At 54.3% G+C, this 15749-nt stretch overlaps 3 protein-coding genes across 3 annotated transcripts; 1 reads left to right on the forward strand and 2 right to left on the reverse strand.

Moving 5' to 3' along the window:
* Window positions 1–122: 122 nt before the first annotated feature.
* Window positions 123–6855, reverse strand: SCP_0306480 (Orsellinic acid synthase; the record flags this gene model as incomplete). The annotated part of the gene is made up of 9 exons (XM_027756038.1): window positions 123–173; window positions 232–683; window positions 744–3298; window positions 3346–3552; window positions 3610–4844; window positions 4895–5079; window positions 5133–5460; window positions 5514–6176; window positions 6235–6855. 9 exons carry the CDS (start codon window positions 6853–6855, stop codon window positions 123–125), a joined length of 6297 nt encoding a protein of 2098 aa, XP_027611839.1.
* A 2450-nt stretch (window positions 6856–9305) lies between these two features.
* Window positions 9306–12759, forward strand: SCP_0306490 (hypothetical protein; the record flags this gene model as incomplete). Its single annotated transcript, XM_027756039.1, has 5 exons — window positions 9306–9686; window positions 9744–10160; window positions 10214–11813; window positions 11866–12287; window positions 12352–12759. 5 exons carry the CDS (start codon window positions 9306–9308, stop codon window positions 12757–12759), a joined length of 3228 nt encoding a protein of 1075 aa, XP_027611840.1.
* Window positions 12760–14061: 1302 nt separating this feature from the next.
* SCP_0306500 (O-methyltransferase gedA) lies at window positions 14062–15688 on the reverse strand (the record flags this gene model as incomplete). Its single annotated transcript, XM_027756040.1, has 6 exons — window positions 14062–14404; window positions 14464–14671; window positions 14724–14780; window positions 14833–15080; window positions 15131–15257; window positions 15313–15688. The coding sequence occupies 6 exons, from the start codon at window positions 15686–15688 to the stop codon at window positions 14062–14064; spliced, it is 1359 nt and encodes a 452-aa protein (XP_027611841.1).
* Between the last annotated feature and the right edge of the window lie 61 nt (window positions 15689–15749).

Below are 15749 nucleotides of genomic sequence, written 5' to 3' on the forward strand. Positions count from 1 at the left end.
TCAGGGTTAGGCTTAGGATTATCACCCTCCGGCGAGGATCTGAATTATCAATACAACAGTGCATTCATGGTCTATACGTACATGGAATATGCGTCCGTAAGTCTATCATTCTATATGCAACATCAATCTAACATAGCCACTGCTTCCTTCAGCTTCTCCGAGACGACGCCGACCTGCGATGAAAGTCGTCAATCACTGATCATCGTGACAATTACAGCATGAAACACGCACGTATCTGGGCTCGAACGGCTCGAAGTGATTGCCAGGAATGTCAATAACGGGAACAGAGACACCAAGGACCTTCTCCCACTGCGCGACAGAGCTTGCAGGGTCGCCTCGTTCCGCCAGGAAAGCCGCCGACTCGGTCTCAACACTCGGAAGCGAGAAGGCCTCCTGTGAGCGCAACATCACTGCCTTTGGCGGAAGCACGCCGCTGGCTGGAGACTGCGACAGATCATAGCTAATGAGCGCTCGGGTGGCATGGCGCATCTGCGCACGGACAAGCTCGGTGAGCTTGTTCGTTGACCCCTTGCCTCCGATCACGTTCTCGATGAGCGAATCGGGGAGAGGGCTCTTCGTCAGTGGGTGGGGGGAATCGATGAGCACGATTCCAGGGACACGAATGCCGCTTCTGATGAGTTGCCGGGCTACCTCGAAGGCAAGGACTCCTCCAAACGACCATCCTTGAATTTGTCATCATCAGCGCTCCGCACAACACGTTCCGAGAACCAAATTGAACTCACCTCCAACGATACATCCAGTCGTACCCGAGGCAGCTTTGATCAGCTCCACGTAGTGGCTCGCCATCTCAAGCACGCCGCCGTCCCACGCATCTCCCGTCGGAAGTTTCGGGTTATGGATCCCCCAGAGTGGGCGACCGAGCGGCGAAAGGCGCGCATACGGATGGGCCATACCGCTGCCATCATGGATCAGAAAAAGAGGCAGCGTACCAGCGCTACTGCCCTCCTGCAACCTGACGGGGTTGATCTCAGTGCCGAGCAACGCAGGCTTCTCCGATTGCTCCGTGTGTTTGGGATGCACCTTCGGGACATCGGAAGGCGGCGAGAGCATTGCCGATACCGCCGTGTCGATGTCTCGGATCGTCTTGCAGATCATGAAGACGTCTTCCGCGAGGTTGACGTTCAGCGAAGACTGCAGAGCGTGGCGCGCCTCGATAGAAGTGAGGGAGTCCAAGCCCAGGCGCTCGAGGTCCTGGTCCTCAGACAGGTCTCGCATGGCGACGCCCAAGATCGAGGACATGATTTCCTTAATTTTCAACAGTGAATCCGGTGTCCTGGGGCTCGAGACCTGCGTTGGGGGAGGAGAGACAATGTCACTGTCGTGGAGTGTGTCAGAGCTAGCAGAAGTCGAGGATCCACACTTGTCCTTGAGTTCCAGCACGAGATCCCCCACGCGGTTGAACGAGGCGACGGCGTTAGCATCAATGTCGCACGAAGGCAAGAGCGCTTGGATGCGACCAGCGAGCTCAATGCTCATGAGGGAGTCTATCCCGAGGTCCGAGAGTCGCGACTGCAGCTTGATGTCGGCAACGTTGACATCGCACGTCTCAGCGATGAGACCAATCAGCTTGTCTTCCCATCCTTGCGTTGCGGCAGGGACGCGGTTCCCTGGCTGACTAATAGCAGGTGCTGCGTGTGTTTGAGACGAACCACGTGCTACCCTCGCCAAGAGACTCTTGAACCCGGGCATCCTGAGCTTTCGGAACCGCATCCTCTTCATGTGTGCCACGACGTTGCCCGCTGTCCCATCAAGCTCGATAGCATAAGCATCGGCGACGGCGAGCGTCTCGGAAAGGAAGCCGATGTTGCAGTAGACGCCGTACGTCGTGGAGGGATTGATGAGCTCGGGAATGGCCTTCGCCTTGTCGACTTGGCTGCAGATGAATGCTTCGTTCTGACCAGCGTTGCAATTGATGACGAATCCGGCGACGTGCAGCAAGGTGTCCATGAAGATGGGGTGGACGACGAACTGGCCAGACGAAGCCTCGGGTGGCAGTTTGACCACGGCGAAAGCGTCGACGCCGTTCGGGTCGATGGTGACCGACTTCATCGTGTGATATGCCTTCGAGTACTGGACGACCCGGGAGAAGATGACGTTGTAGGCCGTCTGCGTGAAGAAAGTCTCCGACGCCGGAGAACCGTTCTGCATGGGTTGAATGCGGCGCTCGATCATGGTCTTCGAGAGTGCCAACTTCGAGCTCGCGTATGTCGCCGATCGCTTCACGAAGAAGCCGCTGCAATGCGCCTGGTTGTCCGAAGGTGTGTCCACCCACGAGCCAATGGTAAACTTGCCCGTGTGCTTCTCGTCTCGTTCGTACGGCGTCACCTCCACTCTAATCGTCCGACGGACCTCGGATGAATACACGAGCGGATTCGCATAGACGATCTCCGAAAGGTCTAAGACAACGTCGGGATCCAGCTTGCCAGTCTTCTCTAGCAGAATGTGTGCGGCGCCAAGTGCAAGTTCGTGGTACACCGACGCTGGGCAAAGAGCAAATCCGGCCACCAGGTGCCCCTCTATGAGATGGGAAAGAATTTCAATCGGAGTCTCGAAAACGGCTGCTTCTTCCACGTCTGGAGGCGGCACGCTGATACAAGTACCCAGCAAGGAGAAACGCGGCGGAGCTGCAGCCTTGGTAACAGGGGCATCGAGGCTCTGGGTCGGACGTTCGTCCTCATACTGCACCCAGAATCGGGTGTCGGCGAACGGATACGAGGGAAGGTCGACAAGTCTGGCAGTCTGCGCGAGATCAGTGAACACGCTGCGCCACGAGAGGGACGTCTGAGCGCAGTACAAGCTAGAGAGAGTTCCGCACAGAGTTTCCCAGTCCAGTATGTCCTTGCGGAGCGACGGAAGGTGCAGGGTGTTCTGCGACGCAAGAGGAATGGAGCGCAACATGGGGAGTGTTGTAGGGTGCGGTCCGATCTCTATCCAAGCAGACACCTTCGCGAACTCCTCAATACCCATGAGGCTCGTCACCCCTTGTTCGAACTGGACAGGTTCTCCGCAGTGACGGGAGAAGTAGTCAGGCGTGAATTTGGAGTGATCGCCCGGGGCTACGACGACTCCGTAAACGTTAGAGACAATAGGGATCGTGGGCGCCGAGATCTTCACTTGGTTACCGAGCTGGCACAAGTCTTGGAGGATGGGGCTCATGGCAGAAGTGTGGTACCCGTATGGGACGTTCAATAGGATGGTCTTATTCCCCGCTTGTTTCAACTCGCCCTGCAGTAACTTCAACTCGTCCAGATTGCCCCCAAGGACACAGTCGGCAGTGCTACACGTGTGTCAGCGCGATAGTCCTGTCTGGTGATGGCAACATACCTGTTGTAACACGCAATCGACAGGCTCTGATAGTTCGCTGATTTGAGGATCTCCGTCATCTTCGAGGGGCTCACCCTGACCGCCAGCATGCCGGTGATTTTAGGAGCGCACTTCTGACTCATGAGCCGAGCTCTCTCCGCGACCAACTTGAGAGCGTCATCGATGGTAATGACGTTTGCGGTAACTAGAGCCGCATACTCTCCGAGACTGGCAGAGAAGTCAGTGTTATTACTATGAAACCAAACGAGACCAAATGTTACTCACCTATGACCAGCGACCGCGTCAGGTCGAACGCCCCACGACATCCACAGCGAGGCCAACGCATACTCGAGAACGAACACCGCAGACTGGAACACCTCGAAAGAATCGGCTGAAGCAGAGTCAGCATCACCGGAGGGACGGATGACGCTCAAGATACTCGGATATCCCCACGAGATCAACTTGCTGTGACACTCGTCAACAATACGACGGAACGCCGGCGTGCTCTTGTACAGATTCGCGCCCATACCCACATACTGCCCACCCTGACCCGAGAACACAAACACGGTCTTGCCCGCCGACTTCTCCACTTCAATCATCTTCGCGTCCTTGAGGTTGGCACATAGCTCTGCCTTCGTCTTGCCAGAGGCGGCGACACGGTACCTGTAGAGCTTCCGACGCGCTGTTGCAGTGTACGCGAAGTCCGCGAGGGACAGCTGGTCGTGCACCGACTCGTCGACGTACTGCAGGTACGACCTGCGCAGTTCGGCGGCGGCGGCCTCGCTGTCGCACGAGAAGCCGACGACGACGGCCGTAGGCGCGGAAGCAGTACCAGACGACTGAGGCACAGGAGGTTCTTCCAGAATCAGGGCCCCATTGGAGCCCGCTGCGCCGAAATTGTTGAGCAGAGCAAGGCGCTTATCGCCATCAGCGGGCGCGCTCCATGGCGTGAGCCGCGTGTCGATGCAAGTGCCGTCAATGGAAAGCTCAGGGATCCTGGGGTTCAGCTGCTTCAACGAGATCACCGCCGGGATGGTGCGCTTGCGCATCATGAGGAGCAGCTTCGCCAGACCAGCAGCACCGGACGCGGCCTCTGCGTGGCCTATGTTCGCCTTCACCGACGTGATATGAAGCTGATTCTCCGCGGTGCGGTTGACGGCGAAGACGTTGCGGAGACTCTCAAGCTCGGTCGGGTCGCCCGCCTTCGTGCCCGTACCATGCGCCTCGATGACACTGATGCGGCTCGGTTGGATACCCGTCGACGCGAGCAGCTTCTTGAACAGCTGGGTCTGCGTCGGAACGTGCGGATGCGTGATAGATTCGGCGTTCGCAGACTGATTGACCTCGATGCCGCGGATGACGCCCAGGATGTTGTCCTGCTCGGCCAGCGCGTCGGACAGGCGCTTCAGCACGAACATCCCGCATCCCTCAGAACGGCAGTACCCATCGGCGGAGGAATCCCAGGGACGGCACTGGCCGGTGGAGCTGAGGAAGTGCGCTCGATCAAGGCCGAAGTACATCTGCCCATGGATCTCAGTATGGACATTGCTGGTGGACATGGGAAACGTACGTCTGGACTGGCAATCACATTGACGCCTCCAGCAATAGCGGCGTTGCAATCACCATTGTTGAGAGCGCGGCAAGCCTGATAGATAGATACCATGGATGAGGAGCACGCCGTGTCGATGACTAAGGAAGGCCCGCTGAATCCGAACGCATATGAGACCTTGCCACTCAAAAAGGACTGCAGAGTGCCTGATGTTGGCAGATGGATTAGGTGCATACTTCCCACGGAGAAAGTCACATACCCGTGCTATAGTAGACATCTATGTCGTTTCGCAGGTTCTGCACGTAATCATTTGTCGCCACGCCTACGTATGTGGCGAATGTGTCCGGGTTGAAGCAGGGTGTGGCGTTTGGCACGTAACCCGCGTTCTCGAGTGCGTGATAGGTTACCTGGAGGAGAACCCTCTGCTGAGGATCCATGCTGCGCGCCTCACGGGGTGAAACGCGGAAAAACACGTTGTCGAAAGCGTCGGGGCTCTCGATGAAATTTCCGAACCGCGTCTTCATCACCCGTTTTAAGTCCTTCGAGGGAGTCGTATACTTGGAGACGTCAAACCGGCGCTTGGGAATCTGCATGGGGGACAGTCAGTGTCATTTTAATTTGGAGAATAATCACGACTAACTTCGGACACGGTGTTGAGGCCCTTCTCAAGTACTTCCCAGAGCCCGTTAATGTCTGGAGCACCGGGAAGATTGACAGCCATGCCGATGATGGCAATTGGTTCGCGACTGGGCGCAGAATCTACAAGGGCTCTCGGGACTGGGTTGGATGGACCCTCAGAGTCTGCGATGGACGTCCAATCGACGACAGTGATATCCAGATCCTGCAACGACCTCGCCATCCCGCGCCAGAGCGAAGTACCAGGCCCGATGTTCATGAGGCGGAGAGAACGGTCCTTGACGGCCGGATCTGAAGAAATAGCGGCGATGACGCGATCGAAATTTACGGGATGGAGCATTGTCATGTCGACGATCGCCTCGACTAGTGTTGGGGAGAATCCGTGGTTTGCTCCGCTGATTATTTCACCGTCGACCGTGGAGCGCAGGGAGTGCTTTAGTGCATCGTAAGTGGGAAAACGGATGTTCCGCCGAGCGATATCGGCCATGATGCGATCCTTGACTTCTCCCGTCTGAGAAGAGTGGTACAGAGTATGGATCGCTGCAGATTTTGAAGAAGTGGACAATAAGTGATTGGCTCTAAATTCGGACAAAGCTTCCGGTCTGCCAGAAACCGAAACGCAAGTAGCATGCGTCACCGCGGTGAGATGTAAAACAGGGCCAGACGGCTGCCCGAGCGACATGGTGAGTGCATCGAAAAACAGTATAATGAAGCAATCAACCCACTTGATTCTGGTTGTAGCTGTCCACAGCACGTTGGACCTCATCACGGGGCGCACCAAAAAATACAAAACTCCATGGCGCAGACGCATCAGAAGACGGCTGGAGAGAAAGCGTCGAGGATGCGAATTGCTGCGAGCGCAGACCTAACCAGAAAGCGAGTCGGAACGTCTCGACGGCATTGACTAGGAATGAGGGGATATCCTGTGAGGCTGCAACGACAGTGGCTGCGAACATTCCTGACGAAAACCCAATGAAATTAGAAGCTTCTGTGGAGAAACCGCTCGACCCCGGACTGGAGACACCGGCTGCAGCCAGATAGCGCAGTACTTGGACGAGGAAGAGATGTGTATTTGCAACGATGGCGTTACTCCTGAGGTCGAGCGAGATATGTAACAAAGCGCGAGGTGAGGAGAATCGAGGAATGTCTAGTCCCGAAACTGATTGCTCGTCTGGTGAGAGGGACTGAAACTCGTGCAAAAATGCTTGGTGGCAAGCTAGCAGGAGAGCGCTCCCTAGAGGCAGCTCAGCATCTCGGAGCGCAGTGGCGATAGTCTGTGGGGCGAAGCTGGCGGGGGTGCCCTGGCCATCGAAGAGAAATGCGTTGTATGGGAGACTCTGCGTCATCTGAAGGAGTAGAATCCTGAGAGAGAGACGAGGGTGTGAAGGGGGGCCGTTGAGAGCCGTTGGAGGACTTGAGCATGGTTTGGAATAGGTACATATATTCGTGGAGAGTGAGAGTCCGATAAGCCCCAGCCCCGATGATGGCCAGAGGACGCAGAGATGCAAGGAAGACAAAGTTCAGGATGGCATACTCCGGTCCGTACCTCGCATCGGACAAACATCCCATCAATCAATATCCGGGACGCCCGGAGGGCGTCTTGCTATCATCAGACGAATCTTCAACAGAGATCGCCGACATGAACCGTTTCTCCCGGGATTCCTTCCAATTTTATTTCTTGCGAAAATACAGTAGACCGAGCTGGCTTCCCATCCTTATCTCCAGTCTTCTGCTCCGCCAAATCGCCGGTATCTCCAAACTCTTCGTGGACTATGAGGTAACAAGTGCACATTTATTATTTGTCACGCGCGGCCAGTCTACTGGCACAGCTTGAAATCCTGCAGTGAGCGCTAAATAAAATGTCGGAAAACTCTTAGCGCCCATATAGTGTCACGATTTTGTCACGATTTCATTGAATATCCTTGAGTTACAAATTTCGTTGCCTTTTAAGGCCATTATAAGGTTTTGTCCCGAAGAAAAATGCCCAAAAATGGTTTAAATGGTACTCAATGAAATTGTGATGCATTGTGACTGTCACTTTTTGGTCACTTTGCCATCTAGTACCATTTAAACCATTTTTGGGCATTTTTCTTCGGGACAAAACCTTATAATGGCCTTAAAAGGCAACGAAATTTGTAACTCAAGGATATTCAATGAAATTGTGACAAAATCGTGACACTATATGGGCGCTAAGAGTTTTCCGACATTTATTATTTAGCAAACTGACTACTCATGCAGTACTCATGACTCAGTCTGACTTATGCGCGCGTCTTGAACGCGGAGAGCTGAGAAACTTGATGCAGATCGTACACTGCATGCGCCACAAATATTGGCGCGGACGCTCTGCAGGGTTGACTTTGCCGCGCCGTCGGATAATATTAGGCCAACCTTCCACTGCTCGGACGGGTTCCCCGCAGGGCATTGACCCTGGATTCGGCTTCTTCGGAAAGGTGAGAATCCTCTTGCCATTCAATGAGTCTCTGCGGTCTCAAGGTAACGCGCCTTTGACGCTCTCTGCACTTTGCGCACTGGGCACACTCCACTCCATATCAGAGCCTTTTCGACAAGTTGCAACCCATCATCCTCTTCGGGAACTTGCGTTCGTCATAAAGATGCCGCAAGGTCAATGCTCTCCCTTCGCGCTCCGGACATCCCGCGGGAAAGAGTGGCAATGGTGCGGATGTTCTTCTCGTCTTGCGTGCTATCTCCGCAGATTATAAGGCTCCACATGTCCACCAAAGGCACCATGACAAATGCGTGGAGTCTCTGCAGAGGCTGAACTTCGACAGTATTTCATGGCCGGATCGACAACATATTCCGATTCTTTTGCTTCGATGCATCCTATCTTTCTGCCAACATCCCTTCCAGCTCATCTCTTGCTGGGCACACAGATGTGCACGACCATGTGTGGAGGGACGGCTTCATAGTGACTTTGAATGCTTCTGTGCGCATCCCTATGGTTGTCGCCTCAGCCTGAGGCGGGGCGGAGGTTAGCTGCTGATACTTGCTACGTCTTGTTATGTGTATTATCTTGTCCCTGCAGTCGTAAACTACACCACAATTACTGCCATATTTTTTCTGAAGTCTGGCCTGTAGCGATTCTGGTGCGACGGGAAGCTACTCGACATCTGCCTAGGTATGTCCCGCCAACCTCTGGTAAATCGTTTGATGTTACTCATAGGCTTAAACACCTTCGTTCCAGCAAACTCGACAAACATTCAAACACCAGGATCAGCGACCGCTTCCTTGATTCCTTCCTATACCACCATCGGCCTTTGCGATGCCCGAGACGTGCAACGTCGTGGCATCTTGAAAGAGTTATTCACAGGCTGCTAGGGAATGCTTCCAATGCAGCAATCCTTGTACCCGCGTTTCAGTAAGTACCCCTCATGAGTTCGATCAGAGTCACTCTGGTTCAGGCATGACGGCGTTATGTCATCACTGACGCCTTGCGGAGTGTACCTCTACGCTAGGCCTCTGCGTTTGTTGTCTTTCTGCGTCCTGCTCATTCCGACCCTGGCGCAGACGGTCCTCAGCACCTCACTACCAAAGTACTGAAGACATCTTTACTCTCGTCGTACCCTTTTCGGCATCGGTGGCATGCATGCCTACAACTCCGTTGTGGCCGTGACACTATCAAGATCACGCCGTGCGCACGCGGAGCCGACTCCGGTCCTCGCCACTCGCGTCCTGTAAGTCTGGCGGCGAGCGCATTCTTAATGAGCTCTGTTTTGTCTATTCTGCTGCAGTCTAACCACGATCACCTACTGAAAACACAACCGAAAACATTACACTCATGGTTCTTTACTGCGACAGAGGGAGCATGTCCTTCGTGCGCCCGAAATTCAGCTTGCAGCAGTCGTCGGCATTTTCCCCCCCGCCGGACAGCCTCCGCTCCCTTCCGGATCTGGTCGAATTTAATGCCTGCTACAATCCGAAGCATCTTTTCTGCCTGCAGTATCAGCATGACGTCCAGTTACCGCCGCGTCGCATCATGATGGGCGACCTCCACAGCGCAGTGCTGCGGTGCTCCACGTGGCTAGCGGAGCAGGGTATGGTGCAGACTCCTGCGATAGTGGAGGGCAAACTCGTCAAGGCTCACCCGGTTGCTCTGTTGATGTCCAGCGACGTCGGTTGGTTCATCGTGTTCTTGGCTTTGTTGCGCGTCGGTGTTCCTGTGAGATTCTATCTTCCTTTTCTTCTAGGACGTGATTGACATCTGTCCTTGCTCCAGGTGGTATGCTTGTCTGCTCGTTTGTCCCCCCCGGCAGTTGTACACCTTGCCGTGGAAACGAACGCCAGGGCTATTCTCATTTCTCCGCAGCTGGAGATTCTTGCCGCAGAAGCGACGTCTCTGCTGTCGTCGAAGGAAGAATTAGCCGTGCAACCTCGCTTCCTGCAGGTACCATCATACGTCGACTTCGTGCGAGCCGCACCCATGGAGGCGGAGTCTCAGTCATCGCCGCCGGCGAACCAGATCATCGATGCTCGGGATAAGAACGTAGTGATATTGCATTCGTCTGGAACGACGGGCCTGCCAAAGCCTATCTATCACACACACGCATATTTGCTCGGCTATGCCGCCTGCCACAGGTTGTCGGAGCACGATGTCGATGGCGGTCTGAACTTCTCGACTTTGCCGCTGTATCATGTATGTGAATGATACATGTTTATCTTGGTATGATGCTGAGAGTATCATCTAAGGGCTTCGGATTGCTTGCTCCCTGCCTCTCACTGTCGGTTGGACTTCCAGTCGCCATGTTCGCAGCGACAACGATACCCACCGGAACATCTTCGTATGAGATTCTGAAGTCTTGTGGCGCAACATCCCTGATGACAGTCCCTTCGATACTCGAAGAGCTGTACCTTCTTGAGGGTTCGTGTGGTGTAGACGCCCTTCGTCCCCTCCGGCTTGTGGCTGTCGGTGGTGCGGCCATGAAGTCGAGCGTCGCAGAGCCATTGGCTGCCTCAGGTGTACCCATTCTGAATCACTGGGGCGTGACCGAGTTAGGAGCCATTGCGCCCATTATAATTCCCGAAGAGGGTTATGATTGGCACTATCTGCGCCTGAGAGATGATCTGAACCTGCGCATCGAGGCTATTGACGGGCAGCCCGGAAATTACCGTCTCGTTGGGCTGCCTCTGGGCTCGTCCTGCGAGTTCATCGTTCAGGATTTGCTCACAGTGAACCCCAAGAAGCCTGGGACAGAGTTCAAGATCCTTGGTCGAGTCGATGATCTGATTGTCCTCGCGACCGGCGAGAAGGTGCGACCGACGCTACTGGAACAGCACGTTTCGGAGCACCCTCTTGTGAAAGGCGCTGTCGCTATCGGGGAGGGACAGTTCCAGCTGGCATTGCTTGTCGAAGCGGCTTCCCATGTGCAGCTGGATGTCGCGGACGAAAAGGAGGTGTCATCTTATCTCGACAAGATCTGGCCGGCGGTAGTCCTCGGTAACGACTTCACAGACAACCATGCTCGCGTGACGCGCGAGATGATTCTCGTCACTACGTCGTCTTCTCTGCCCCTGGCACGCACCCCCAAAGGCAGCATCCCGCGGAACGACAACGCCAAGCTATTCCAGACAGAGATCGATGCGCTGTACGCGAAGGCTGACATGGCCAATGTGAAGCCTTTGCCTCTAGATGACGACGAGCAGCTGAAGGAAGCTATCCGCGAGGCTGTCCACGCGTCATTCACTATCCCACGGGCTATCGCGGACGAAGACGACTTCTTCGAACGTGGTATGGACTCCCTCCAGGCGACTGTGCTACGTCGTCGCCTTGCTGCATCTGTCGCGCTCGCTTCGTGGGGAGATAAGGGATCCTGGACCATCTCACCCAATTTCGTCTACGCTAATCCATCTGTCCGTGGTATCTTCGAAGCTCTGAAGACACATCTTGGGTCAGGTTCCGTCGACGCATCATGTGATAGAATCCAACAAATCCGCAATGTCGCCGCAGAGTATATGCAGAAGATCGCCGCTCTACAGCCGGCTCCGCGCTCTTGCGATACGTCTAAGCACATTGTCGTGCTCTTGACTGGGAGCACTGGCAGTCTCGGAAGTGCGCTGTTGAGCGATCTTGCGCGTTCGCCTTTCGTAACGAAAGTAATAGGTTTGAATCGCCAGTCTGCAAGTGATATTCACAAGCGTCAGCTAGCTGCGCTGACGAAAATAGGTGTTGATCTGGGTGAAGACTGGAAGAAGGTTGTGCTGCTTGAAGGTGATCTGTCGCTTGAACACTTCGGGTTAGATAGTTCCACATATGACGGTCTCCGGGAAGTAACACACATCATACACAACGGTATGTCTTCCATTCTAGGTCATGGTTGAGCATCATGTTGATATCTTGTAAGCGTGGCCCATGGATTTCAACCGGTCTCTCACATCTTTCCGCCCTCACCTCGATGCAAGCAGAAATATTGTGCAACTCTGTCTGGATAGTACTTGCAGATCTCCTGTACGAGTTCTGTTTTCGTCTTCCATTGCTGTTGTAGGGCGTTATCCCATCCTCAATGGAGGTAACGAGCCTATCAAGGAAGGACCGTTGGAAGATCCGGAGGCCATCGATCACTTCGGATACGCAGAGGCGAAGTGGGTTTGCGAAAAGATGTTCGAGGAGGCGTCTCGTCGATTTAGAGATCGTATCATTGCGGGTAATGTTCGAATTGGCCAACTCACAGGCCCTGAGGCCACTGGCGCTTGGAGTATATCGGAGCATCTGCCTATGATAATCAAGTCGGCTGCTGCTGTCGGAAGAATGCCAATAGTTGAAGGGGTTCGTAGTCCTTTGACTCGGGATGTCGTACAGCACAGGTCGCTGACGTTCTCATGGTTGACAGCACGCATCGTGGATACCCATTAACCGAGCGTCGCAGGCTTTCATCGAACTGCTCTTTTCCCCGTGGTCCTGTCCCGTGTACCATCTCGAGAACCCGTCTCGCCAACCGTGGTCCGAGGCGCTAGAAGTGTATGCGTCAGAGCTCAAACTCTCTTCGCCAGACCAAACTCTTCCCTATCTGCAGTGGTTGGACAAAGTGCGAGAGAACCCTGACACGGTCGCCAACCCCTCCGTAAAGATCATGCCCTTCCTAGAGTCCGAGTTCCTCAGGATGGCAACGGGGCAGGTGGTGCTAGATATGTCCATAGCGAAGACGATGTCGCCATCTCTGAAGGCGTGCGGGCCACTTGAGCCCAGTCACCTTCTCCGTTATGTCAAGTTTTGGCGCGATGAAGGGTTCCTGAGGTGAATATTTCTGATGTCTGCTCGCGTTCTGGCTTCACGCGTAGATGCGAATTGGTATATCCCATTTGTGTATAAGTATCTCCCAAGCTACATCATTGATCCAGAAGCTGGTCGTGTCTTACTCCGAGCTGGTCGGCGTATACGATGATCTTGGGTACCTGCCCGTGTTGATCGACTGAAGATCCCAGATTGTGATTACAAGATCAGACACCTTCCGACCTGCTTCCGACCTGAGCCTGAGCCTCTGGATCGCAGCCACACCGCTCGGCCACAGCTGGTAATCTATACACTATCGGCCGGCAAGTTTGACAAGTCTTCAGGGTGACCCATCAGTCGTGCACCCCTTACTACAATGTCAGCGCAGGTGGATGCCTTTCTGATGTATGGCTCGCACCATGTCGTCATGTCGGAGATTCCAGATACCACCCCGGGGATGGAATCTGACCATGCCTTCAGGGTCGTTCTGGAATCCATCGAAGACGCTAGACTTGCGAGTCGGACCGTCGAAACGGCTAGGTAAATTTGAGTAGCTTTGTGATTCCGTTCAATTGGCATTTGGACGGCACGTTGCTCGTTGACCACGTTCTCTAGCGTACTATAGGCTGTCGTTGAGTCATTAGTACCAGTGTCGGGGAAGGGAAAGCGTCTATGACTATATCATACCAATCCACCGTGAGTTTTGCACCCGCACTAGGTACTAGTAAATTGTACCTTCAGGTGATAGCTGTTAGGTATAGTAGTGCCGATAGCACACCTTTTGATCTGTGTGTGAAAGCCGCCTTCATGGGCTCGTATCTGAGTGTCCGAGGCGAAGTCTGTACGGTAAACCACCAGTACGTTAGCGTTATCAGCGCACCTTTTTCTCCTGAATACTCCGTGGAGGGTTGACGATGAGTGGAATATCAAACGCACGCCCCGCTGGCTCGCGCATCCTACATCTGGATGCTCCGTGCATCATTAGCATATCACTGACAGCGGTTGCAGATCACTAATTGCGCACAGATCCCTGTAGATCCCAGATTATGTAAATTGCATTTACAATCAGTGGCGGTTACATGGGTCCCTGTGTATACCGCCTGAACATCAAATTCAATATCTATATAACTGGAGGTTACATGGGTCCTTGAGAGACTTCACGTCACACGTCAACGTTTCAACACTGGCAACGCGGTTTCGGACACCGACTCTCTATTGAGTTACACATACATTTACATTCGCATTCACACCACGAATAGCACCACATAATCAGCAGTAAAACAACCTCCCCAATATAAACCTGGAACTGAAGCTATAGCATCCCTCTGCATCATTGGCTCGCAGCGGGCAGCCTCATCTCGGTGATGGAGACGATACCACGACACTCCCAGATGCGACTGACCTCCAGCCCCGCGCGCTCAGCGAGCACCCGGAACTCCGCCGGAGTGCGCTCTGCGCCGTTGATGATCGTCATCATGTCTAGGTCGCGCTCGTGAGCAAAGCGCGTGAAGACACCGTAATTGGCTAGCAGAGGGTACGGCGCAGAGGGTAGTTCGGGGCAGCCCAGGGTCGTGTTCATCACCTGATCGGCGATCAAGATGCGGGAGTGGGGGCCTAGCGCGGTGCGCAGGGAAGCAAGGATGTCGACACAACGGTCGTCCTCCCAATCATGGCTGTCCGTGTTCAATGATCAAGACTAACCATGATGGGGGAGGATGAATTAGATGCTTACAGAATGTAGCGCAGGAGGTATATGTCCGCGCCTTTGACAGGGTTTTCGATGAAGAAGTTATGCGGCATGAGTTTAACGCGACCAGACTCGAGCGCGTCTGGCTGTTCGCGTTGCCATACCGTTTTCGCCTGCTCGATAACAGGAGCGCGGTCCTGGACGACGAAGCTGAGGGGTGGGTAGCGCTTGCAGAGATCAATGCTCATTCCACCTGCACGTAACTGCATCAGCGACGACCAGTCACAAGACAGGCCGTCACGTACCAACACCGCCACCGACATCCACAATCGTAGCGGAGCTCAGGGACTCCCACGGGAAGTCTACGCATTCGAGTATTAGCAGAAGAAGATACCGAGTGTATGCAAGGCCCACCATAGTAGAGAGGCGTTCCAAGGACTCTACCACCGCCAAGCATCGCAAGGCCAAAGATCTCGAGCGCCGGGCGGGGCTTAACGGTTCCATCCGGCTGACCAAGGCCTTCCTCAAGCCAGTCCCAACGAGCAAGCTTGGTTCCGAGGGCTTCCTGGAACGCGGTGCAGGTCACCGAGTTGGACGCGCCCTTGATAGGATCTGTGAGAACCTCTGGCAACTTGTCGGATGCCGTATAGATATCCCATGCACTATACAATATGAGTACCCTGTTTCGGAGCGTGGCTGGAAGGATACTTACAGGGAAACAATGTACGCGCGAAGAGGCTCGTTGTTTACCAAGCATTCACTGACGGAGTTATTAGCGAAGCGCCCCTCCTGCACTTCTGCGAAAATATGAGTCGAGCATAAGGTGCGCATAACACGTGCTGTTGATATCTCGTCAGAATTCAATTTAACCCAACCAAGCTGTCAAATACGCACAGAGCTTCTGGGGTATGATGCCGATGATCTTGCTTAGCTCGAACACCGACATTCCAACCGTCCGGTCCACCTTGGAGAGGTGATCGGCAACGCGTTGTTCGGTGGCAATATGAAGAGCTCGGGCCTCGAAATATTCAGCAGCTACTTCTAGAAGGCGGCTCTGTGGCGCATGGACAAGCTCAGTGAAGGAACCGCAGGCTGAGATAATGGTACGCTGGGCGTTGTATAGTTCCACGGTAGGGAGAGGAGTCCCCTGATATCCCTTGACGCTTGCAGCGTCTTCCTCCTTCTCCCACTCTTCGGCGACGATCTGGGCGGCGTTAGCGACGAGATCGACGAGAGCGAGTAACTTTTCTGTACGAGGAGAAGGAGCCATTGTGGGTTGGAGATGTGTTCAGAGAGAGCATGACAGCGGGTTATAAAGTAGAGAAGGGACA

The sequence above is a fragment of the Sparassis crispa genome (genome assembly GCF_003851025.1).
Source record: "Sparassis crispa DNA, contig_000002F, whole genome shotgun sequence".
Classification (NCBI taxonomy): domain Eukaryota; kingdom Fungi; phylum Basidiomycota; class Agaricomycetes; order Polyporales; family Sparassidaceae; genus Sparassis; species Sparassis crispa.